At 37.3% G+C, this 25,413-nt stretch overlaps 1 protein-coding gene across 1 annotated transcript in view; it reads left to right on the plus strand.

Moving 5' to 3' along the window:
- Window positions 1-25,413, plus strand: part of LOC132323851 (pinopsin-like) — a 77,661-nt gene that overhangs the window by 27,755 nt on the left and 24,493 nt on the right. The window contains exon 3 of the mRNA XM_059839589.1: window positions 23,272-23,505. Within this exon, the coding sequence (XP_059695572.1) occupies window positions 23,272-23,505 (234 nt within the window). The remainder of the gene's footprint in view (window positions 1-23,271; window positions 23,506-25,413) is intronic.

The raw sequence follows: 25,413 nt of genomic DNA on the forward strand, positions 1-25,413 counted from the left end.
AGCAATATGCAAATGAACATATAGTAGCTCTTATATAAAAGTACAAAGAGGAGGTAGGATAATTTTAAAAAGGTTAAGAGAGTTACATTCATTGTAGTGCTGTAACTTTCTGGTGTGGACCAAAAAAAATTATCTTGCCATTTTCTGGCCTTGTAGATTAAAGTCCTTCTGTGACCCTCTGTGGTATGTATTTGAAGAAATATGGGAGCATGGCAAACATAGTAGATGCATTGTCCCAAATTCAGCTCCTTGCTACATTTTCTGAATGCATTAAATAATTTTTCCAGATCTATAGAAGTTTTCTGTGTTAGAGCATTGAAGCAATAATAATATTGCACCCTGAAATCAAGAGTGCAGGAGTTATGCCATTGTTAATAGTGCAGTGTAAATTTATTGAGGAGGGAGAAATATCTAAAGATATTTGGGATAGCTAATGCAAGAACTGGCATGGTGCCCTCATTTTTTTCTTTGTGTGGACAATGATTATAGGTCTGCCTTTCTCTTTTTCTTCCTAAATTTAGTCAGGTGCTATACCAATTTGTTACTTGAAGCATCAATAGATCCCATGAAGTCAGCTGCAAGCTGACATAATGGTATGAAGGATTTCATTTATACAGGTTTTATGAAAGATCATCTTTTCAAGGAATTAAAAGTCAATAACATCCTTGTATAAATTATGTTAATAGCAAATGCTATTAAAGAGCATTAAAACACAACTCCACCACTATCTCTGAGCTCTTGCCATTTATCACGCTTGAAGATCCTTAGGAATTACATTTTTCTTTAAAGTTATGGGGTTTTTTTTCCAGGCTGGCTTTATCTGGATGGTTGAGTCTGATCAAAGGGGCAAAGTTTTCTCCCTCACAAAATTTATTCACATGTATTTTATTCATGCACATTCTACAGCACAAGGGAAGGAAATTGAGGATGGTTTGTTTTTCCTTGTACAATCATGGGAATTTTTTTTTCAGTTTTTGCCTTATGATGCTTCCCTGTGACTCTACCCTTTCATTCCCTCTGGAAAAATGTTCTTTCTGAAGTCACTGTCATTTGTTCACACTTTGAAAAGTGGGCTCCCAAATGTGGAATTACAGAGATTAGCATTGTGATCACTGTAGCACAAAAGACACAATGTGATTAAAATCCTCCACTGAGGGGCCCAGAGAACTCATGTGAACCAGCCTAATGAAAATTAGGAAAACTTTTTAAAAGACATCTCTTCAGCCCACATTATCTCCTACTTACATGCAAAAATCCTGCCCAAGGACAAGAAGAGTCCCAGAAGGATGTTTCAAGAAAAGTTTTCAGTTTGGTTTTATAAATGACTCTCATCTCATTGTCAGTCTTCTTTCAAAGCTGTGCTTGAACAAAGCTTGGAACTTTTTGTGAAATGTAGCTAGGACATGGAAAACAAGAAAAAGAACAGTAAGCAGAGCACAAAGACTTAGACATGCAATTCTTACTCTCCAAGAGACTGTGTGTTGAAGTGAGCAAAGGGCCAATGTTTTATGGAGTTCTGGAGTAGAAGGATTTACGACATGACCTGATAGTCCTGTAGTGTGATGGGTTTTGTTTTGTTTATTTTTCCTGTCGTTATTAGAGTTGTACTTTGAGTTTGTCTTTGGAAAACAAAAAAGAAAGAAAACAGAAAAAATATTTAGGGAAAATTTTAAGACTATATGAGGCAGAAGTTGGCCTTACCAGTATGTCTGGTCCTCCATCCTGTGATGCACCCATTCTTGCTTAATTCCTCAAAAACATCTAGTTTTAACTAGTGACCAAAATGTGAGTCCAGGTAGTGGAATTACCCAAGTATTTCTCTTTACAGCTATTTTTTTTGTTTCTTTTGAAAAGTGCCACACGATTTCTGACCTCCAGATATCATAGGAGGCCCAGATAACCTTTTATTGTCCCATCTCCTGACTTTTATGAGTCTTGTCATCTTGTTGGGGAACTGGGAAAGTCGCAGTTACACAGTAGAGAGGTGTCTAGTCCTCTTTCTTACTCCTCTTCCAGATTTCAAAGTACTAAATTTAGCAGAGGAAAAGTGCTTCCATCTCTTATGTCAAAAGTAATGCCCCGGAGTGAAATTATCACTTGGTTATAAAGGAAACTAATTTTTAAATCTGTATGATGAGATTTTGACTCTAGGTTATTTTTTAAAGATTAGGGTATAAACAGCAGTGGTGGTTTTGAAATCTCCTGTGCCCACACAGGAAATCTAAGAGAAAAAGGAATGAAGAGAGGTAAATTTTTATAATTTCTGATTCCTTAATCTTGTTTTATATCTGTACTATTTGGAACAGTTAAACAATATCTGTAAAAGCATTTATTGTATCATTATTCATTAAAGTAGTCAGGAAAGGACAACAAAGTGGAAGGACCATGCCTGTGAATGTTTCCAGTTGTCCATCTCTTTTGGAAATGATCCAGTTTTCCATCTCTTTTGGAGAAAGAGAGCACATTAGGGCAGAATGCTTAGTGATTTAAACTGAAAAAAAAATCTACCCATAACACAAAGAATAGGATGGGAATGTAATTATTGTTCCATCATTCCTTCATGTGCTCCATATGCCTATCTATAGAGAAACTTCATTTTCTGAAAGTTCATATTTCATGGCACTGAAGTTATGATTTATGTTGAGAAAGCTGATAAAGCAATTTAGACACCATTAAATCTTAACTTCTTAGAACCCTAAATAAACCAGATTCATAGTCATAGAAGCAAAGTTCAAAACATTTCTAGTTTTTTATTTAAATAAATAAGTCCTACGAAAAGTAATTGAGGTGAAGATGATATAGACCTGGTTGTATAGTTCCTGTAGATCATCCCTTTTAAATGTGATTAAGTAGTTTGGGATTTGACTTGATTTCAGGTATGTTTGACCTTTGCTGCATCTAAGCCTAAACAGACAGATATACTCATTAGAAAGCCATATCTTGTTTTTTTACCATATACTCATAAATTTTATTTCTTTCCTTTGGATCTTCATATACCCTTTCCCTCCTAGTTTCTGGTGGCATAGAAGAAAAATGATAAATAATTCTGCATTTAATTTTTTATTCCTGCCATAAATACATAGTAATTACATTTCATTCAAATGAAAATTTAGTTTGCAAATTAATAGATGTTTTCTGTCACATCATCATGAAGAAGAGGGAACTTATTAAAATAGAAGTCTCAGGCTGAGAGAATTGTAATAAATTTACAAAATATGATTAAAAGATTGGCTGGATTATCAACTGCTGTAAAGTGATATATAGCCTATCACAAAAAAAAAAAAAAAAAAAAAAAAAATTCCCAAATTTCTATTCAGCATTCAGCAAGTACCTATCAGTAAATTTTCAACATCTGCTTACTGAGCAGTTGTTTGACTTTTACCAAATTCTTCATGTGCAAGCCACTCTATAACCAGAACTCAAAGCTGACAACAGACTATTTTTTTTGGATTCTGTGATAACAGGAATATTTTGTGATAACAGACACTGGTTTTTTATTGTTTGATTCTATGGTATTTGCCATAAGAATGGGCTTTGGGAGAGTAATTTGCATTCCTGTGCAACACTGTAATTTTTTCAAAATTTCTATATCATATCTCAAGTAGAAAAGCTGGCTACTTTTTGTTGTTTCAAAGTAGAGGACCACTGAAAGACATTAGACATTAGACTGCATATAGTATGTATTTGGTATCAGTGAAGTTCTGATTATTTTCAAGTCTCCTTGGCTTCTAAACATGATCAAAATTATTAGAATTCTGTAGGTGAACCGATATCTGAAATAAAAAAGCCATGGAACACTTGGTTGGGGTGGGGGGAGGGAAAGCTGTGCCTCACTATTTCTTAGTAAGTTATTAAATTCTGTTGAATATGTAATTTACTTAGAGTCGGATTGCAATCTCTAAATGGTATTACATATACAAGAAATCCTTGCATATCAACTCTTCCTGTTTACAATTTTTTTTATTATTTCTGTAAGCACTCTTATCTTCACAGCCCATTAGTCTCATTGCTTCCTATGTCCTTTACCCTCACACCGTTCTTTACATATCTAGATCTCCTTCCTTCCTTCCTTCCTTCCTTCCTTCCTTCCTTCCTTCCTTCCTTCCTTCCTTCCTTCCTTCCTTCCTTCCTTCCTTCCTTCCTTCCTTCCTTCCTTCCTTCCTTCCTTCCTTCCTTTCCTTCCTTCCTTCCTTCCTTCCCATACATTTTTTTCCTTTGATGGTTTGAAGATGTTGTGAATATACACTGATTTTCCAAGGCTTTGCAAAGCTGATAGTACTATTCCTATTGTACTGAAGGAAAGCACATGGTTTTGAGAAATTACCTGTGAGAATTCAAGGCATTTTAAGAATCTATCTATCTATCCTAATTTTTGCTCTATGTTCCCTCTGTACTCAGTAGAGAAAGAAAATCACATCAAGGAGATTATTCTCAAAACCAGGAAGTTTTTTTTCAGCTGCTGGTACATAAAATGAGTAGCATTAAAAGAAGCAAATTATATTATAAAAAAACAAGGAAATAGTTTCACCTTGAAAAGAGGTTATGGCGTATCAATAATTATTATATTTTTAATGGTACATGTTTTCAATTATTTTCAAAAAATGCTAAAATAGTTAAATTATTATGCCATTATGTCATTGTTATTTAGTGCCAGGTCATAACATAAGGTACAAACATAGCATAACTTTTGAAGCAAAATCTGTGGCATTCTGACACTAACTTCTGACATTCATACTTTTATAAACAGCAATTTTCAGATGCCAGTATTTAAGGTTTCAGACAGTTATATCCTCACATTTTTGTTCAAGGATATTTCAGTGAAGAAAGTGCTGATTATTCCTGTTAGATGATTTTTTTTTTGTTTTATTTTAATGGGAAACCTGTTTGAATAAAAAGTTGCTTTCATTAGCTAGGAAGAAGATTTACTAGCACGCTTAATTTTAAAATGATTAATTAGTCTTGTACTCTTTCATAACTGTTAGGGTTTCCCCAGGAGTCAAAGTGATTATTAGGCAGCTATCATGAAAACACTGTAAATATAGTATTGATTTTTGGGGTTTTCTGCTTTCAACTGCAAAAAAATATTTCGGTTTTGTGCACTACATTTATACCAGTTTTTATTAAAGGATGCTGTCTCAAGGGAATAAAGTTCAGTGTTTTCTGTAACAGTGGAGAAAAATGTCAAATCCTGAGAAATAAAGGAGAAAGCTCACATTTTATTTTCTTTGTGTATAGCTGCAAGGCTTATAAGTTCACCATCTCAGCTTTTAGGAGAGTAGGTATGGTGAATCAATCCTACATAAAATACCTTTCAAAGTCTTTAAGGGCATCAACAGCTGTGCTTGCACAAACACTTCTAGCTCACAAGTGACAGGTGTACTCACTCAGGGCTGTTCTCAGCATTTCTGATTAAAAAGTGTTGACCAAATGTTATAGCATGTCATCAGATTCATCTTTGAGGTCTGATCATGCTGGAAGGGAAGCAGACATGAGAAAAGATTATGATCTTCTTTCCCCTGTGCTTGCAGGAGTATAAAACATTAGTTAATTGTCAGTGTTTTGCAGAGAAGCAGTGATAAAACTTTAGTGTAAATCAGGCACTGTACAAATTAATTGTAAATCAAATTAATGGCTGGTTAGAAAATAGGAATTCATTATGTTTGCCACTTTTCATACTTTAGATAAACTAGGGAGAAAATAAGGCTGTCATAATCTTAATAACAAGCTAATAGAAATTTAAGACCTGATCCATTAATCTCTGGATGCATTATGTCCACAAAAAATAGCCTGTGGTTTCATGAGTCTTTCAGTTTACAGCAAATGATGTCTATCAATACCAAGCACTCATAACAACTGAGTTCAGGGTATGATATAGTAAAGCTTTTTCCTGATAAGAAAAAGCATGAGGTTTTTTTTTTTTTTGTTTGTTTGGTGGGGGTTTTTTTTTGTTGTTTTTTTCCTTTTTGCTCATCACTTATAAAACTGGAAAGGTTAAATGTACAGAAGGGTGTTTTGCACTGTAAAACATGCAGAGTTTTGTACTTACATTTCAGCATGCAAGAACTTAGCTACACTTACTTACTCTTCTGTAGTTTAACTCCACTTCAGAGATTAACTTGTGACCTCAGGCAAATCCCTGACTGAAGACTTGGAGGAAAATTAATTGTCCAACATGTAGCAGCAATGTGGTATTGTCCCCCAGAGAAACCTTTCTGAAGGTCTATCTGCAGACCAAGGTGACTGCCTTGGCCATAGCAGAGAATTGGTGCAGTTTATGTGGGCTGGGTGGCTGCTCCTGGGCAGGTCTGGGAAAACACACTGCAGCTTCCAGCAGAGTGAAACTCATCCTTGTGAATTATGTAGTGCAGAGGCTTCTGAAGATTTTTAAAATTAAGTACTAACATATGGCTTTTCAAAACTTCTGCTCCTGCTGGAAGAAAAGAGATACAGTTCAGGGACTTTCCAGTTTGCCTCTGACACTTTCTTTAGTGAAGGAGCTCTTGTCCAGACCTTCCCAGTAGAATTGATACCCATCTATAACAATATGTAGACAGTTTTACATTTCTTCTTATTAGGCAGATGTGTTATTTTAATTTCACTTCATTGGTAATGCAATTGTTAGATGAACTCTTCAGCTGCTGAATTATAAAGATCTTCATATTTAAAAGCTCAGGAATCCTTGTGCAGTCAATATGCCTGTGCACAAGTAAAGGATAGGAAAGAAAAAGATAAAATTTTAATTAGCCCATGTTTCCTTCAGAGAAATATGTGTAAGGTGTTTTACTCTACTTCTCAAGTTATTTTTGATCTGTTGGCTCTCCAACTTTTCTACTTCATACAGTTTTCATTGTAAGTTAACCACTGTCCCCTTTGTGGTCTTAATTCATTCTTCCCTTGTTATTTCACTGTATAAAACCAAGGAGTGTGAACATTAACTCTTAATTTATAGTGTTTAGGGTCCTGAGATTTCACTTCCTTGTTAATTAAGCATCTTTTTTTTTTTTCAATGGCTCTTCTTTTAAAATGTCTACACCATATGCATCTTAAAACAAAAAACAGTGGTCTCTGGCTTGAGGTGGAGTCACCTGGGCTCGCAATGAGTGGGTGATTGTTTGACTTTTAGTAGTATAACTGGCATCTGCTAAGTAGCTAAACTAATCACAGATGAGTAGGTGGTAGGGTTGCCTTAGGGTATAATCCAGATCACCTGTACTTGGGAGTGGTAACCTGAATTTAAATAGGAGACCTGTCAACTAAAAAGCTTCCAAGGAAATAAAAAGCATGTAAGGTATTTTCTAAGAGGAATCTCAGCAATATTTTTTTTTGTTTGTTTCTGGTCACTTACATAGCAGAAGAAGCACAGCATTGCAGTTTCAGAAGGCTGTAATTTTAATTTTATCTGGTAATATAACACTTCACTTGAAACTTCCCCAAACATGGCAAGATAGATTTCCATTTACCTGAAATCTTGCTACTTATATCCGGCCTATTAAAGATTAAATAAAAACAAAGTTTGAATAAAACTGACTTGCACAGAAATTAAAAAGGAAGAAATTAATAAATATCTGAGACTAAATTAAAAACAATCAGACAAACAAAAACGTGCAAACAATCCCATAAAGAATGGATTTTCCCTTACCTGGAGCACACTGAAGTATACACAATTTTTTATTCCCATTAAATATACTTTAAAAATTGGTTATATGTCTGTAAAACGCTGCATACTAACTATAGTCTTGCACAGAAAATAGAATGACTATTGCCACTAGTTCCTGGTTGCAGCTGTCCCTGGTTAAATACCAGTAGCACTCTGCTCTGCTCTGATGCCCTCAACATGCAGCTGGGCATTTAAAAACACCTATCTCTGGGAAAGTACATTTAACAAATTCACCTTTAATAATTTCTGTGTTTTCTCTATTGTTATGGCTTGCAAGAGCTCAATAAAAATCCTTAAAGGCCTTACCTGATACTTTTCTCTCTCTCACTCCCTGAGCAACTTCAGGATAAATGTTCAGTTCAGTTAAAATGCCAAGTGGAAAGAATTGACTTTCACATTGCTCTAACCTGGCCTTTCTGCAATCTTTAATCTTTTCTGAAGAAAATTTGTAACTGTCGTTGGTAATCTGGCCTTGGCCTTTTGCTAATTGCATGCTACTCCTGGGAGAATTTTCTTTTTGTATGTTTTCTTTCACTATTCAGCAGTGTAAATGCTCTTCTGCCCTGCTTATGCTTCTGTGCTCCAGGATGGTCAAGGCTCAGTAGGTGCTTAGCCATGTCAGTCTGGAACATTTTGGATTTTCTCAATATATAATTAAATGGATTTGCTTTGGTCTCCATTGCTTGCCGAGTAAGTTCAGGATGTTAATTCAGTCTAAATGTCAAGTTAAAAGTAATACAATTCCAGCCTGCTGAATCATCTTGTTAACTCATTCTTCTTTTTACTTTGACCTTTCCTTAGGGAGGTACAGGTATTGCTCGATTAGTTTCAGCCTTCCTAGAAGAATGGCAGAATTTTATATGACTACACCATCTCTGAGGTCATTAAATTCACACTGGACAGGTTTTTACTGGCTCTAACTATATCTATCCCTGCTTACTCATTGCACTGTGAAGAATTCTTCTGTTCCAAAACTCAGAAATGAAAGTGTTGCTCACAAGTGAGCAGAACTTGCAATATCCTTATTTAATAAATACTGACTTGAAGAGGGCTGGACTTGTTAGTGAACCATTGCTAAAATAGTATATATATCTGGGCACTAATTGTTCCAGATGTATTGACCCTATTGAAATTAGAATTAGAAGGAATTCTACAGAATTATTAAAAATATCTGTGTTGATTTTTCCTGTCTGTAATTTAAAAAAAAACCATATCCAAAACAAAATTAAGCTGTAAAAAATAATTGTTCTAGTGCCAATCTCTTCCTTGCAAAATAAAGGATATATCACACAATTGGAAGTAGTATTAGTTTGCAGATTGAGAGAGTGAAACATAGATTTGACTGCTTGCCATGTGCAGAATGTACATCCTTAATGTGTGACATCCTCAGTAGTTACAGCCTCCTTTAGTAGACTTACAGTAAATATCCATGGAGATCATCAGCTGGGGAGTGAGTTCAGTTGATTAGGAAAGCAAGGGACGATGGCCATCAACAATAGTCTGAAGCAGGAAAGCTGAGAACAAGGCATGTGAATAGCTTTGTCAGCAATGTCACAGATCAGGGGTGAGTTGGGCAATACCAGGTGGTAACAGCACCTGAGGTATGGTTATTTCTGCAAAGTAACTCTATCATACATCATATATATACATACATGTATGATAAAGGGCTCTTGGTTACCACCCTTCAAAGACACAGCAGAGTTAGTTTAAGTAATTTAATGAAAAAATCAGTTCTCTATTCAGGAAAATCAAAATAAATTACTTGTTGGAAATTGCTAGGAAAGGGATTGAAAGAAACATCCCCAATGTTGTTTTACCATTGTATAGACTTGAATACTGCAAGGAATACTGGTCATCCATTTGAAAAGAATATAAGAAAAACAGAAAAGGTGCAAAAGGAGTAACAAATGCTATCAGAGCTACAGAAGTAGTGTTCAAGGAGAGATTAAAAGTGAGAGAAATATCCTCAGCAAACAACATTCAGATATTGTCTTTCAAGTATGGTACTACATTTCAGACACTCAAGGTGAAATCCCAGATTCCAAGATTAATATAATGTGATTAATATAATATGATCCAAGCAGGAAAGCATCCTGGTCCATATAGAGTACCACTGAGAACCCTGTGTATATAGCTAGTTTCAGAAGCAGAAGAGGAGCTCTGAATTTCCAAGTACAACTCCATAAGTGAGCAAGAGTTGACAGTATCACACTAATTCCTTCCTTCCCCTTCCCTTACCATTTTCCTTTCCTTTGCTCCTCCTTTCCCTCCCCCCTCTACCATTTTTCTCTCCCATCCTCTCCTGTCCTTTTCTCTCCTTCTCATTCCTGTTAGTCTCAGCAAGAAGCTTGCTGATAACAATTGCTTTAATCTAAATTAAAGCACACATTAAGGTATAGCTACCTGATCATGTTTGCTGACTGAACCATTCTAATGGAGCCCCTATATTAGATGACTCTCAGGTTGGTCCTGAAAAAACCTGCAGCTGTATGAACTGATGCCTTCTTGGACACAGTCAGTGGTCTCACTGGCAAAAGACCAGTTTGCTATCTGTTCAACTACCACTTTACTCCTTCAGGATTCTAATCACCACCAAAAAAAAATAAAAATCAAAACATACTAAAGAATAGCCACCATAATTCATAACATTCTTCTACTGCACCTTTGTCTGTCCCCTTGGAGTATGTGAGAATGCATGGCAAATAGCTCAAATGAACCATTACAGAGTCATAGCGATTATTCTGCTTGGATACAAAATTTGGAATCTGTATTGATTGTTTTCAGTTTTCATCAGTAGAGTGTTATTCATTGTGTTCCCCTATAACCCAGAAATCTGTGCTACCTGAAGAAGTAATTTATAAAAATGCTACCTTTTGTACAGCAGCAGAGTAACAACAATATAGTTGTGTTTGCTATACTGCTCTCCATCAACAAATGAGAAAGAAATTTCAGGGAAAACCAATATTATTTAGAAGTCCCAAACCCAAGGTATCTTGTATCCCAGTTATCTTCTAAGAGGTTATTTTGGTCTTTTTCTTACTGACATAGTTTTTTTGCTAGAATAATACTCTTTTGCAGGCTCAGACCTGTCAGGATTCAAAAGAATTTGTAGTATCAAAGCCAATATAATCTGATGGGCTACTGGCGTTTTTCACTCTTTTCTTCCAAAGTAAGTATGCCTATCAGGAAGATGTGTTTTACTTCTACATGATTACAGTTCGCATATAAAAATGAAATGGAGCTTGTCAACACACCAAGTTCTGCAAAGTTGCACATTTTATTTTTAATGTGTAATCTATTTCTCTTCCCTATCAACAGTACAATTCAGCATCAGTATACTTTACAATTGTGTGTCAGCACTATCTGTATTGTGGTCTTTCTACAGAGAAATGACAGGGATTTGTCTAAGTCTGGTAAAGTTAACACAGCTCATCACTTTTACAAATGCCTGGCTTTTTCCTAGAAATGCCAGTAAGATGCCAGCTGGGCTATTAGTGCTATAAAACTGCCACTTCCTCCTTAAGTGATGATGGTGACTATAAAAATCACTGACCTGCCTTCAAGCAAGCTTGGTGAACTTCATTTCAGTGAGGAGCATTGGTAGCCTGTCCAAAGTCAGCAGGAAATACTCAGTAGATCCCCACTTCTCAGATGAATGCTCTGTGCTATGGGCAATTTTAACATTTACTCAGTATTAACAGGCTAATCCTCAGTAGGATTCATAAGGGAAAAACCTTCTTTTCTGTCCATCAGTCTGGCCATTTACTGCAGAAACCTCAACCACGGAGTTTTGTTTCCCAATGATCCACTACCTGGACATTTCCAATTACCTCCTTTCTATGGACACCCCATTAAGTCACAGTTTGGCAACATCAAACAGGAGGTAGAAGGTGTTTTTAAAAGTTTTTTCTTCCTCTCACTACTCTAAATAGGCTTTGAAGTCTTTGTTATTGAATATTCTGAATTGGAGCTGCCAACATGAGTTGCTCAAAAGTTGGCCAGAATCAACTGTACACACATTTTGATAGGCAGCCTGGTCTAGAGGAAAAAAGGGAAGCTAGTCGTGATACAACTCAAGTTCTTTGCACATGACATGCCCTTAGCAACTAGGTGAATACTGTCCTAGAGGACTCCCTTTAAGGTGCCCATTTCACAGAGATTTGTCAAGTACTTTCAGCACTTTCATTAATGATATAATGATATAATTAAAACTCAGTAAACATCAGGATTGGTCAATGCAAGTGCAGGGTTTTGCACAATGAGAAATCATACAAGATGAAAAAACACAGGCTGGGAATCAGTAAAGTCTAAAGGATCTAATTTGAATAGTGAGTCCCAAATAATGTGTGATTTTGGGAACATGATACCTTTGCAAACAGAATTGTGGGACAGGTGAGCAGAGGTATGAAACACCTGACCTTGATTGTGCTCTGTTCTCTCTCCTTGGTTTTGTTAAACCAAGATTTGCACATTTTGAGAACAGACATGTGAACAGTTTTCAAATGTAAAAGCACTGCTACTAAAGAGAAGCAGTTGTGACTTGTTCTTGCATACCCTTACACTAATGGAAGGACACAAAGAAACATTTACTAGAAATTAAGGTCTAGATCAGATGTTACTAAAAGGTTTGTGAGGATATAGGTGTTGAAATTATGGAAAAGGTTGTTCAGGGGTATGAAATATCTTACTATTAGACAGCAAATCTATGGGGGAAGGGGGAATGAAGGACAACACCAAATCCCTTGAGAATATTTCCAGTCCTCTGACTGTGAGATTTTAAATGCATTAAAATTCATGAAATTTCTAATATTTATTTGCGAAGATAGTACAACCACTTCATCACAGTAACAGGAAATGTATGGTACTAGAGTAGTTTATGACAACATGGAAATGAAATGGTAGGAAAGCAGAGAAATTCAGTCCTTTGTCTCCACCAGCTGCTATTTATTTTAATGTGCATCTGAGAAAGTAATATAAACTTTCAGAATGCCAGATTTGTGAATATGTAACAATGGCTATAACCCAAAACTTTGCTGACTCTGTCACGTTTGGCATTTGTTTTCACTTAGAGAATATTTTATGGCATGTTTATTGTACTTTGGGATGCATGTTTCAGTGTTTCTCTTGCGTTAGAAAACATGTACTTCCTTTCTTTTCAAATGTTATGTCCAACTTCAGAAGATAGACAAAGGGAAAAAAAATGCTTTAATCTGGAGTTGAACAATCATGTATGCTGGTAAACATATAATTCAGAGACATTTTGCTAAAAAAGCCCCATACGTATATCTAGTTTTTTATGCTCCTTTGCTCTATTTTCTAATGATGATGCTGACTCTTCAGGGAAGACATCTAGTTGGCTCCACTTAAAGCCATAATTTGGTTTAAGACTGAAATAAAGAAAAAATGGCATTTATATCCCTCTCTCAGCCTTATCTAGAATTTACAAGTTTTCAAGCTTCATTGCTTCCACAGATCCACAGTCTTCCATCAGGGAGAATACAGGGGGTAGAAATTGGAAGTCTCTCAACAAGCTCATCCATTTGAGCATTTCTAAGCATTTGGAAAATTAGAGTGTTTTGAGCTATACAAGAAAGCATCTTTTTTTTGTTAGTTTTGTTCAAAATTCTAACAAGGAGTAGTATCTAAAACACAACTGCCCATCTCTTCTGTATTATGTAGGAGTCATAGTGTGTTTTTACATGTCATGCTGCATATCACAAAGCTATGCTCAGAACATATAAATGCTGGATCTTACATATCTCTGAGTATTGGGCTTGGATAAACTGGTCAATTCTTTTAGACTGGGCACTCTGGGATTTGTTTCTCTAGTCCATTTCTTTCCATGTCATATTGCTGCCCACCAACTGCCTTATGCTATATCTGACACTTTCAAAGTCTTTCCCATCATTTACACTGTTTTTTCTTCTGTCACTTTTGGGTATGGCATGTTTTAAATTCTTTTATGAGGTTCCTAAATATGGAGTTTATGGATCTCTGCAAATAGATCCATATTGGGTTTCTGAAGGCATGATGATTCCGAGTGCTGCAGGTTTGGAGGAGTCGCTCCCACGCAGTGTCCTACATCTTGTTTCCATGTGAAGCAATGTCTGGCTGCCCACAGTGAACATGATGCCCCCCTCTATAGAGAACATTTCTGACTGGGAAATGTCAGAAGTGAGAGGCTGAACAAGCCCACTACCTTCCCTTTCTTGGTGGACCCTGATGTAAAGAGGAATGCTGCTTTGAAGTGATCCTCAAGGTACCATTAGATGGGTAGACAGAGTAGATGTTTCCAGACTGAAAAATGATGGTTCTCCCAAAAGGCTGCAAGTGCCAATGGGAAAGGCAGCATCAAAAAAGGCAGAGCCTGTAGCGCCAGACTAGAAAAACTTCTGTGGACAAATCACTAGAAAGGGCCACATATATGCTAGAGAATTGATATTACTTACTACATGTCTAATTATTTATTCTTTCCTTACCTATTTCCTGATCTTTTTCATAGACTATTTTATGCTATCTTTACCTTGTAAAGTCAAATTTTGGTCTAATGCTATGAATACCCCAGTTACAATAGAATTTTTTTAAAAATTTGCTTTGTGGAAGCAGGAATGAGACTTCCAACAAAAAAAAAAAAAGGAATATTGTTGTTGGGTAGTTTTTGGTTTGGTTTTTAATAACTGTACTTACTCTAGGTAGATGTAAAAAGCAGCCAAAATACTTCATGCTCTGGTTATTTCCAGTAGCTACTGATTTTACTTAATTTATAAAGGACCGCCTGTAATCCACAAGCTACAGAAAAGGAATTTATCTTCCTTTTCTGCGTGTGAAGATAAATAAATGTTTATGAACATTTATTTAAGTTGTACCAGTTTAGGTACAACTCACTAAGCCAACTTCCCTTGCTTACCCTCTCTCACCTATGAGAGTGAGGGCTAGAGACACCTAACTTCTTCATGTGCAACACAGTCCTGAGTACACATCTCCCAAGGGAAAAAAGTGTGTACGCCTGAGATTCAGTCTTACTGATTGAATTTAATTTGTCTAAGATAGCTGTTTACATTAATTTCCATGTCCATTTTGTCATTCTGTGTTGAAAAAAGGGTGATACACTGTAGAGTGGGATTTAAAATCAGGAGGGTATCAAGGGTCCTGGTGAGATGAGAAGAATTGAAGACTTACAGACTTCTCAGAGTCTGGTTGTTTTTGCTTTGTTTTTTTCTGAATACACCTGTGCCATGGCAAGTGTATTAGAATTTGAGGGAAAGCATCTGAAGAACATTTTCAGGGTATTTTTTGGCATGTTTCCTGTATTTTTCAAGATGCCAAATAGATGAGAGCTTTAAAAACACTTTTTATTTATATTCTTTGTAGAGTCTATAGGATCTGACAAGCAGATCCAAGCCCATCTATTAGGCTTATTTAAATATAAATAGCTACCTGTCAAAAGCACACCCACATGTCCTTAATGATTCCTTGCTTTATGTCAGCAGAAATTTTCAGGAAAGTGGGAGGGGATCCCTCAGAAAAGTGTGGGAAAGTCCACCCTCTTCCCAGGAGAAAGGGTAACTGTGGTTACAATCAGGAGTGCAGCTACCAATCCAGAGGAAAGCAAAGCTCAAGTTCTCACCCACATATGCTAGCCTGTGAAAAGTAGCATTAAATGTGAGTGGGAGCTTACATACCTGCAAAAACGGACCTAGGGGAATAGCCAAAATCCATTTTCAGGGAAAACATTACCCTGACACTTTTTTTTTTTTAAATTCACGCCCCAGATTCAAAGAAAGTATTGATATTTAGAGTAGAAAAGGTTGTGGTTAATTTAATTCATGAGGTAAAGAGGGCAGTGAGTAATACTTGCATCTCAACTTGCTTTTTCCTAACTTTCTTCTCCAAACTTGGATGATTCTGGTGTAAAAATTTTCACATAATTATGGAAATATGTATGTGGGTGTGTTTGTATATAATGTGTGTATATAAATTTGTAAGATACATAGCATATGGAATGTATACATTTTTGCATAAATATAAATACACATATATACATATTTCAAAATGTTACTTTTTGTCATCGATTGTAAACATTTTTCCTTTAGGTGCAGGAAAGTGTGCAGTCCATTTTCTATGTAGATGGTAGCATATTGTTGTTTAGCATAAAGTAGCCTGGAAAGAAACCTGGAAAGAAATTTTACACCTGTCAGTTCATCTGTTGTTGAAGAGTTCAACTTGATTAGTGATCTTGCATATACACATTCTACCTTTTGCTGTCTCTGGAAGAAAGAACACAGAAACCAAGAAGGAATTAAAGTCTGATATTTTCCCTTCCTGCTTCAGAAATTCTTCAATGCAAAATACATCAAAGTCAGCTTTAATTTTCTTTTCATTTTATTGTCATCTGGTCTGTTCAGTCAGTCAAAGCCATCACAAACATTTTTAAAACGACGACAACAAAAACCCTAACCCAAACCAGAAGTTGGTTATTAAATTATTGGTTAAAAATATAATTTTTTGGCAAGCTTTTCAAGAAGAAGAAGAATATTAAACTAAATTACTGCCTTAATTTTCTGAAAGCAATCTCAGCGCCGTCACCTTTATAATAGCAAGTTGTGCTGCAGAGGAGCAACATGTGTAGGAATGTTATAATACAGATTCACATCTTCCTTGTGTTAAGGACTCCAGGGCAGGATGCAGCACTCCAGGTGGGCTCTCATGGGGGCAGAGTAGAGGAGGAAAATCACCTCCCCCAACCTGCTGCCCAGTCCTCTTTTGATCTAGCCCAGGATGTATTTGGGCCTTCTGGGCTGAGAGTGCACATTGCCAGCTTAAGTCCAGATTTTCATCAGTGAGAGCCCTGAATTCCTTTTCTGCAGGGATGGTCTTAAGGACTTTTCTCAGTCTGCAATAATTTTTGAGATTTCCCCAACCCATGTGCAGCACCTGGCACTTGGACTTGTTGAATTTCCAGAACTTAGTGTTATCAGTCATATGGTGTGATTATTGGAGCTGCCCTGTGCGAGGTTAGGAGTTGGACTTTGATGATCCTTTTAAGAGTATCTAATGGACTTTTCTTTCTAAAACCAAACTGTTAATGCAACCCAAATGATAGCAAGCCTTTACACCTTTAATCTTCTCATGCACACTGATGCTAGAAAATACACAATGAATAAAGAAGGTCAGGATAAAACATGAATTATCAGTGATGAGAGCAACACCATGACCTCCTTGTTTATTGTATGGGAATGTGTTCACTGTGTTAGTCAAATTGCTGCTAAAAGCCCTTTAGCAGTAGAAAAAAAAATCCTGCATCTAAGAGGATTATGGTGTTCCTTAAGTCTGCCATAGAACTTGGCTGATTTTAGCTTCAATAGCAGTTATGCTCTAAGGGCACTGTACAAAGCTGTGAATTTTGTATTTAAAGCATCACTTCACCTTGAGGCATTAAGACAGCTAATTCCCATTTCAATAACAAAAATTTACAATAAAACCAGTTTTCAGCTGATAAAATATCCTTCCTGTGGACTTAAATTCCTACACTTAACAGTGACATAAAATAATTAGCTATATGGCCCCTTGTGTGGTTTTATGGCTCCTGCCTTCTGTATTTTTTGCTATTACCTCATTATGTGGCCCCAGCTGATCAAAATGCTCATGTGCATGTAAATCTCAGTTTGCTCACTGAATATATAAGTGTAAATGCTTTGTAGAGTCAAGGCCCATTGAATTCTAAGATGACCCAAACCAGATGTTTCTGTTCACTCTCCATTTCCACAGGACAATACATCTCTTCAGTGTTCACTTATTTTGAACTGAGCCCCCTAACTGCTAACGAAGGAGGCATTTATTTTTTAAGCCAGTGAACCCTCTATTTCCAGGATTGCCTATTTTAAACAACAAAGTATTTAATCCCCCTTATTATTAATCTGTACAGTACTGGATCTGGGGTAGCTCACACTGAGAAACAGATTACTTGGAGAGTATATTTCCTACAGCTATTTAGAGCTTTACATGCTTTGGAGGTATGGTTGGTTTTTTCTCCTTTTTTCCTTGTTTTGCGTGAGGACAGGATCCACGGAGAAGGGAGAGGACAAAGCTCATCACATCTGACATTTCAGTCACTGTTTAGTTTCACTGCGAGGTTTAGTAGAGGTTTGTTCATACCAATAAATGGAGGCCATATCTGATTTTCTTTTATTTTTGTTTTCTTACTTGACTGGTCCATGATGGAAGAAGACTGATCTTTTTCCAGCTTTTTCCTCTAGTGCAGCTTTTGCATAAAAAGTCTAGATGCCTTCTGTTCATTTCAAGAAGCCACGGCAGACTAAATGTTCAAAGATTGGCAGACTTCCCTCAGATGGTAATGAATATTTTACTTATGTCTGGTTTCGGTCGTATTGTCGAATACTTGATCATGTCAAAACAAGCACTTATCACTGATACTGAAAGATGCTGGTGGCAACAAACACTGCTGCTCATAAATAGCCTTTTCTTCACAGTGCAGTTCTGAAGTAGTGAAGTAAACATGGTTGTATGAGTGCAAGATGCACAAATACAGATCAAGGAATAATGTATCAGCCGTGATGAAAAAAGCACTTTGTGCCCTGTTTCAATGTTGCTTGTTTAGAGTGAGCTACATAAAGGATGTTTACAGCACCCACTATTTAGGTACACAGAGTATAGTAACTGATACTATTTTCTGTCTTAATAAATAGCTGGAGAAAGAGAAAGTGACTTGAAGAACAAAATATACAAACAGGATCCCTGATTTCTAAGATGTTATGATGTACATGTCCCCTGCTTGAAGTGGCTCTGAAAGGTGCATATTCTCTCAATCTAGTGGTTAGATGAATGAGGTGCCATATATTCTTCATAACCTTTCAAGATGTTCACAGCTGAAAATGGGTGCAGTTAAAATATGAAGGAAATGCTTTATGAGAAAAAGCAGGTAGCTACATTAAGTAAGGAGGAGAGACTAGGGTAAATGTGACAAAGAAAACACAAGGGAATTCAAAACAGTCAGGTTAGATCTTCATCACCGAAGCTTCCCCTTGTTAACAGCTAACTTTGGCCCAGTTCCCTTGCCTTACATATGTAAAAAACCCCAGCTTGCCAATGGGTGATGGGAGTACGATGGACTGACTGGATGTGTGCCTCTGGCACTGTGGGCCTTGCAGCTGCCTCCAATCTCTGTGAACAATCATTCAGATCTTTCCTGGCCCTTTCTTCTGAGTGGATGTGTTACCAGTATTCCCTTGGTCCCATAACTCGCACCCAGATAATTCCAGAGAGAGATGAGCAAGGGGCTGCAGTAGGTCAAACTTTTGGCTCTGGAGCACAGGAAGGGGCAGTCTGTTCCCTTGGGTAAGGAGCTGCTCAGGGCTCTTCTCCATATGAAGCTGTTTGATGACTAAAAAAATTATTTAAAGTAGAAAATCCCTGACCGGAGGCAGGTAGCTGCTGTCTTCTTTTGTCTGGGCACGAAAGCTGCCACGTTTGGCCTGATAAAAACAGATGGACTCAGCTGTGGTTGCCAAGTGGCTGCTCCCTCCAGGAACAGGCTGACTGAACCCATTGACTTGGACAGTGATGAGGTCTCGACTGACAGCCACAGTGTCTAAATTGGGTAACCAGAACCCGTTACCCCAAAATCATTTCCTATGACCTACAGTCCTATTATTATCTCCCATACCACTGTACAACAGTGATTATGTGTTTGGAAGGTTTACTTGTTTTCTGCAAGGACAGACCCATTCTCTTTTCTGTTCAGGGAAAAGACTGACTGTTCTCCTTAGAGGAAGTCAAGCTTCCTCTAGGTCATACCTTTTCTGTGGGTCCTTGTGGTGACAGGCCCACACATTTGCCTGCATCCAGTTTAAAGGCTTTTTCTCTCCTGGTAAAGTAACTGTCACAACAGATATTTTGAATCCTTCTCTTTAATCTCCAACCTAACAATCTCCGCAGTTACAGAAAAAGCTCTTTTCATCTCTTTTTACTAATCCCCTCCATGTCCACATTGTAAGGTCCCCTTGTCTTTGGTTTATGACCTCTCCAGACTTTCACCAGTGCTGCTGAAATTTTCTATGCTCTGCTCAGAGCTACCCAGTTTCATCTTTTCCAAAACATGGAATAGCAATGCAGCAATCACTTGGTGAGTAATGTATCTGCTACATCTCGTCAGCTGCAGATGCAGCTTTTGAGGCCAACCAATCAATGTGTCACTTGGCCGCCTTCTGAGGACGCTTCTACCATGCCAGCCTCCTCACTGGTGCCACCCTGGCTTCCCCCACACTCTGTGGCCTGTCACATCCAATGTATGTGCTCAGCATGCTGACCCAGTGATCTAAGTAGTGGTATTTTTTGTGTCAGATTGACTTGAAAAAAGTGTTGGGTAGATGTGAGATGCAGCATGGCTGCAGGGCAAATCCAGACCAGAGCTAATTGTGCCACTGTTATGCTCAGTGCCTGAGATTAGACAAGCTTGCCTCTCTCTGCCTCCAGCTGAGTTCTGAAAAACCAAAACATTTCTGCTACTTCCCAGGATGAAGATAGGGGAGAAACACAATTTCCTCATTAAAAACCCCTCAACAACCAATCCCCAAATCTTCTTTTCTTTAAATATAGTGGTTTCCCAACCTTTATATTGCTAAATATGACAGGAGATGATCTTTGTTCCAGACAAAACTGCTGAATTTACAGCAAATCCTACATAAGTACAATCTGATCCCAATTTTTGGCTAGTATTTCTTGTTCCACTTCAAAATGTGGTTTAGATCTTCTAGTATTTTAAATTCATATTATATATACCCTATATGTTCACATTTAGACAGAGATTACAAGCTCAGCTTATCTAGAATATTCTTATCTATTTTTTGTTATCACTATCTGATGGTCTTCTACCAGCTGGATACCCAGGGAGGCATTTCCATTTGATTACTGAAAATACAGTGTAGCAATTGCGTAAATTGTCCAGTAGTTTTAAAATAACAAATAGAATTATTTCAATGTTAAAATGTCAACTGCTTTTTCACCTGCAGAAGTGTAATCCTTCTGTAGGTTACATGAACCTGAGTTATATTTTGCTGGAGGCCTTCCAGTACCTATAAACAGACAAATTTTAAAGGTAACACCTTCTAAAGGTAAGCTGCAAATACAACGAAAACCAAAAGTGTGAGGACAAATATGGTACATGGTTTCAAAACTTTCCTTCCTATGGCAAGGACCTAAAGATGTGAAAGTGGAAGGATATGTGCCAAAATCACATCCAAGCCACTCTACTTTTAGACATCTTTCCTTCCTTCATTTATGGTCTCTATTTTGTCTGTGCAGATGGTAAACTCTTGCAAACTCTTCAAGATACGTATCTAAACACAGAGCAAAAATGTGTTGCCTGTTCCTTCTATGTTTATTGAAGATCTTCAGCCATGGATGCTATGGCTAACTGGGGCTTTGCATTCCTGGGTTAACATTTAGTTTGTAGCATAGCTGCAGCTCACGTGTGATCCTGGATTCATCAGTCAGAGAAATTTCCCATTAGTCATTAAAAATTTAGTTCAAATAAGCAATACAGGATTGGACCATTATCTATTATTAATCCTTTTTGCAAGCTAAAATAAATACAAAATAAACAGGTTGCAGTCTTATAAAAAATGTAGTCCCAAGTCTTCTCAGGAAGGAGAGACTTTATTTTGTTATTGCCTTTTTGTGGAAAATCATTAAAAAAGAGTCAGGAAAAATACTTATTAGTTTTGGGCAGGCAAAGTTAGTGTGTGTTTCATTTACAGGAACATTTCCACTGAAACTCCAGATAGAACCAAGCACTCTAGAAGCCTGGAGTCATAATAAACTAAAAAGAAACTGTAACCATATTACTTTGCCTTATACAGGCACTATATATGTGTTTAACTCACAATCTGATACATAAACACACACACTATGCAAAAAGACCCACACTAAAAAGAGGTAGAAAAAGCTCTATTTCCTTGGTATGAGCAAGATATGTGTCAGGCAACAGCAAATGACATTTGACTGGGATGGTTGGTGACTTCCACCTTTAACTGTCCTCTATTCATTTACCTGAATCAGTTTAAACCTTTTGATTTAAATTTTTTTTTTTTTTGTTATTAGATTAAGTAAAGTTTGGATGTGTTCCATTACACAGAGCAGCTTTTTTTGCTTATTTGTGTTTGTAGTTTTACATGGGCTTAATTCCCCTGGGTGCAATTTACTCTCAAGCGCTGCATTCAAGAGGCAAAAAGACCTTAAAGTGGACATAAATTAGATTTGGCTGAGTACAAGGCTCAATCAATGTAGTTTAAACATTTGAATAGTTCCTGAAGTCCTGCTGGCACATCTGGGTTTGCTAAATACACTCTGGGGTAAAGCTGAGGAATCAACTATAACCTCAGGAGACCAGTGAGCTGAGTTTCCATCTAGAGTCAGCGGAGAGAGAGTCTCCAAAATTAACCTCCTTTGCAGAGTTTGCTTTTGATTTTTTAGGGAATTTAGAGCATTCCTCACTGTTGCCACCAATGCACTCAGCTGCCCTCTGGAAGAGCATTCTGTAGCTGTCTGCAGAAAAATGTATTCACGCCAAGGCTTAAAAATAAAAGTTGACTGTTATTTTAATGTTAGAGCTTTATCTTACAGCTCTAGACTCCCAAAGAGCATGATGCTTCAATCCAGAATATTTAAAGGAGAATAAATTTTGAAGCACAGATTATAAATACTTCTACAGCAGATTTGCCCACACCCTGTAACTACTAGCAAATTCATGGTTACAAAGTAGATTCTTGTACCATCACTTTGAAACTGCCCATTTACATCTGCTTTTCCTGTTTAGCCAATTCTATTCCATTTCCCCCAAAAAAACAATGAACCGCAATGAATCAGCTTTCAGCACACTTTTTTTAAGAGCACAAAAATCTGTTTCTGATCATTATCAGGAGTGAAGCCCTTTTACCAAAATAGTTAAGTACCTGGAAGAAATAGTCTAGAAGGAATGAATCCTACCACTTAAAACTTCATCAAGTGATTCAGCAAGGCTTCTCTGATCTCCCACTCCAAGTATGACCATGGCTAACACTATGCCAGGCCAGCTGAGGCTTTATCTAGTGTTGAAAAAATCCAAGGACACAGATACTAAGTACAGTCCCAGTGTTGCTCTGCTATTTCCACACCCTTAACAGAAAATACTTCTGGTTGTTCAGATGTGCTATGTAAAGCTTCTTCATCTCAAGCTAGTTCTGTGTACTGGCATAATTTGAATGAAAGCATGGTACAATTACACAAAATTCCATACCTTAAAAGCAACTGCAGATGCCTTAACATCTGTTTAGGACTAGATGCTTTGACACCTTTCAATATTTTCTCCAACCTCCACTGGGACTCTGGTTTATGCTGGCATGCAATGTGATCTCTGCAAAGCTTCCCCTAGTGCCTGATGGAGATGATGAAAGTCTTTTCACTGCATTCAATCACTTTTGGGTTTGCATTTGTTTTGCTTCTGGAACTACAGTGTTGATTGTTATTGCTGATCCAAGACCAATAGTCCCAGGTTTCTCATGCAGTCAATCCAAGAGCTCTGCTTGTTAAATTTTATGTCTTTTTAAACCTCTCCTTAGGTTGGAAAAATCCACAAGAGTGCTGCCCGCAAAAGAGAATACCACGTCCTGTTCATGGTGATCACTACAGTTATCTGTTACCTGCTGTGCTGGATTCCATATGGGGTTATAGCATTGCTTGCAACATTTGGCAAGCCGGGTGCTGTGACTCCTGTTACAAGCATCATACCTTCCATCCTAGCAAAAAGCAGCACTGTTTGTAATCCCATTATCTACATACTTATGAATAAACAGGTAAGAAATGCATTATTTTTAAAGTGTATTTTCTTCAGGGTCCATCAGATATTCTTGACCATTGTGACTACCTGTCTTATCGGTGCATCTTTAAGGACATTGAAAGCTTGTCCAACAATACTACTGTTTGCAAACAACATCATATTGCTAGATAGGAAGTTAAATGTTAAAATGTTTGCTTACTGAAATTGCCTGTGTTCTTCTGAGGGCACACTGGGTGTTAGTTTGTATTCTTCAGAGTTAGTTGCCAAAAGCATTTACAAGAGGAATACTCAAACATGTGGTGAGGTTAAGGAGTGGGGGAAAAATGGACAAGGGGATTTCACAACTTTGAAAACAAAATAAAGGAGACCATTTGCAAATACCATTTTCATGAGAGATCCTCTCGAAACTAAATATCATTGCAGTTACTGTTTTTGTGGACATCTACATCCTTACTGTTAAATTCACTGTTCAGCTACGTGCCAAAATACATAATGAATTTTGTCTCACGAGCACCAAGGCATATTCTAAAATGCCTACATCCAGTTCAGGTCTCTCATTCCTGTAAATGCCATTGTCAGTACTCAAAAGCGAGCCTCCTAATGTTTCTCTGTTGACAATTCTGACTCTAAAGTTTGGTAATGGCAGATCTGGAAGTTTTAAATTGTTTTGCAGTAGAAAATCTGAAAAAATATGCATGGTTTATGAAAACTTTTTTTTATTTGATTATGTGTTGGAGGTTGTTCTCTTTGCTTTCCTCAATGTGTCACTTACAAAGCAAAGAAACACTCTTCATCTTTTCTTGCTCAGTGTATGCTGGAGCCCACCATTAGTATATATCAACAGCAGCAATATACTATTGTGGAGCTGAGACAAGGGAAGAGTTAAAGGTAACAGCCAAATATATTCAAGTTTTGCCACAGCCTGAGATCATTCTTGGCCTGCTTCATCTAACCTAAATTTCTTAAACAATAAAGAATCTACTCTTGGAATTTGAGGGGAAAACCTCAAGCAAGCTGTGAAACCTTGAAATCAGAAGGAAAAAGTTCTACTGCCTTCCCCAAGACCAGGGCTTCATTTCCAAAGTCTAGTTTGAGGTGACACTGAAGCAGAGAGAACAGTCCATTTGAAAAGTGTTAATGCTGAAGAAAACCAGTAACTTTTCTTCCTTACCTTTTACAATTCTTATGAAAACTTCTCAACAGCAGCATCTGTCTTGCTTCTTTATTCTCTGAACACATTGACTGAGGTCCTTGACTGAGAGATAATCTGATTGTGCTGTGATCACTGCAGCATGTTATGTAATATTGATAAGAGATACATTTTGGCATTGTCTTTACACATGGAGGTGTGATGAGCCACCCTGAAGAGGATGCTTGGCCAGATTTGGGATAGATACTTTTTACTAATCAAACCAAAATGATAGCTAATGTGCAGCATTAACCTACATCTCTCCTCTGCTGTGCTACTGTGTATTAGCAGTGAAAATAATTGGTTTTAACTGACACTGAGAAATGTGCTTTACTCAAGAAGGTGAAAGCCATCCCTTTGTCTGTTCCTCCTCCTTTCAGAACAGGAACAATAGTAACACCCCCATACAATGCGTCACTGGTGTTCTTGGCACCTCTGTAGTTTTCTCACACTTTCTTGTAAATTTAACACCTCAGGAAAAGTTGTTGTTCATCTTCATGGCACTCATCTTTCCTGGTCTTCATGCTTAGCTGAGAATTGTCACGGAAGGCTGGTGCCTCCCCACACAGAAATTATCTGGTCTGCAGAAATTATCTGGACTGCATTTTTCACAGTTCTCTGTTTGCAGATGTGAGGTACCACAGCAGGGTATTTACTCCTGCACCTTGAAAATACACAGAACATATGGCATAATTTTTATCTCTCTATGTACAAGTCTTTTTGCTCTGGGAAATG

The sequence above is a fragment of the Haemorhous mexicanus genome, chromosome 2 (assembly GCF_027477595.1).
Source record: "Haemorhous mexicanus isolate bHaeMex1 chromosome 2, bHaeMex1.pri, whole genome shotgun sequence".
In the NCBI taxonomy this organism is placed as follows: domain Eukaryota; kingdom Metazoa; phylum Chordata; class Aves; order Passeriformes; family Fringillidae; genus Haemorhous; species Haemorhous mexicanus.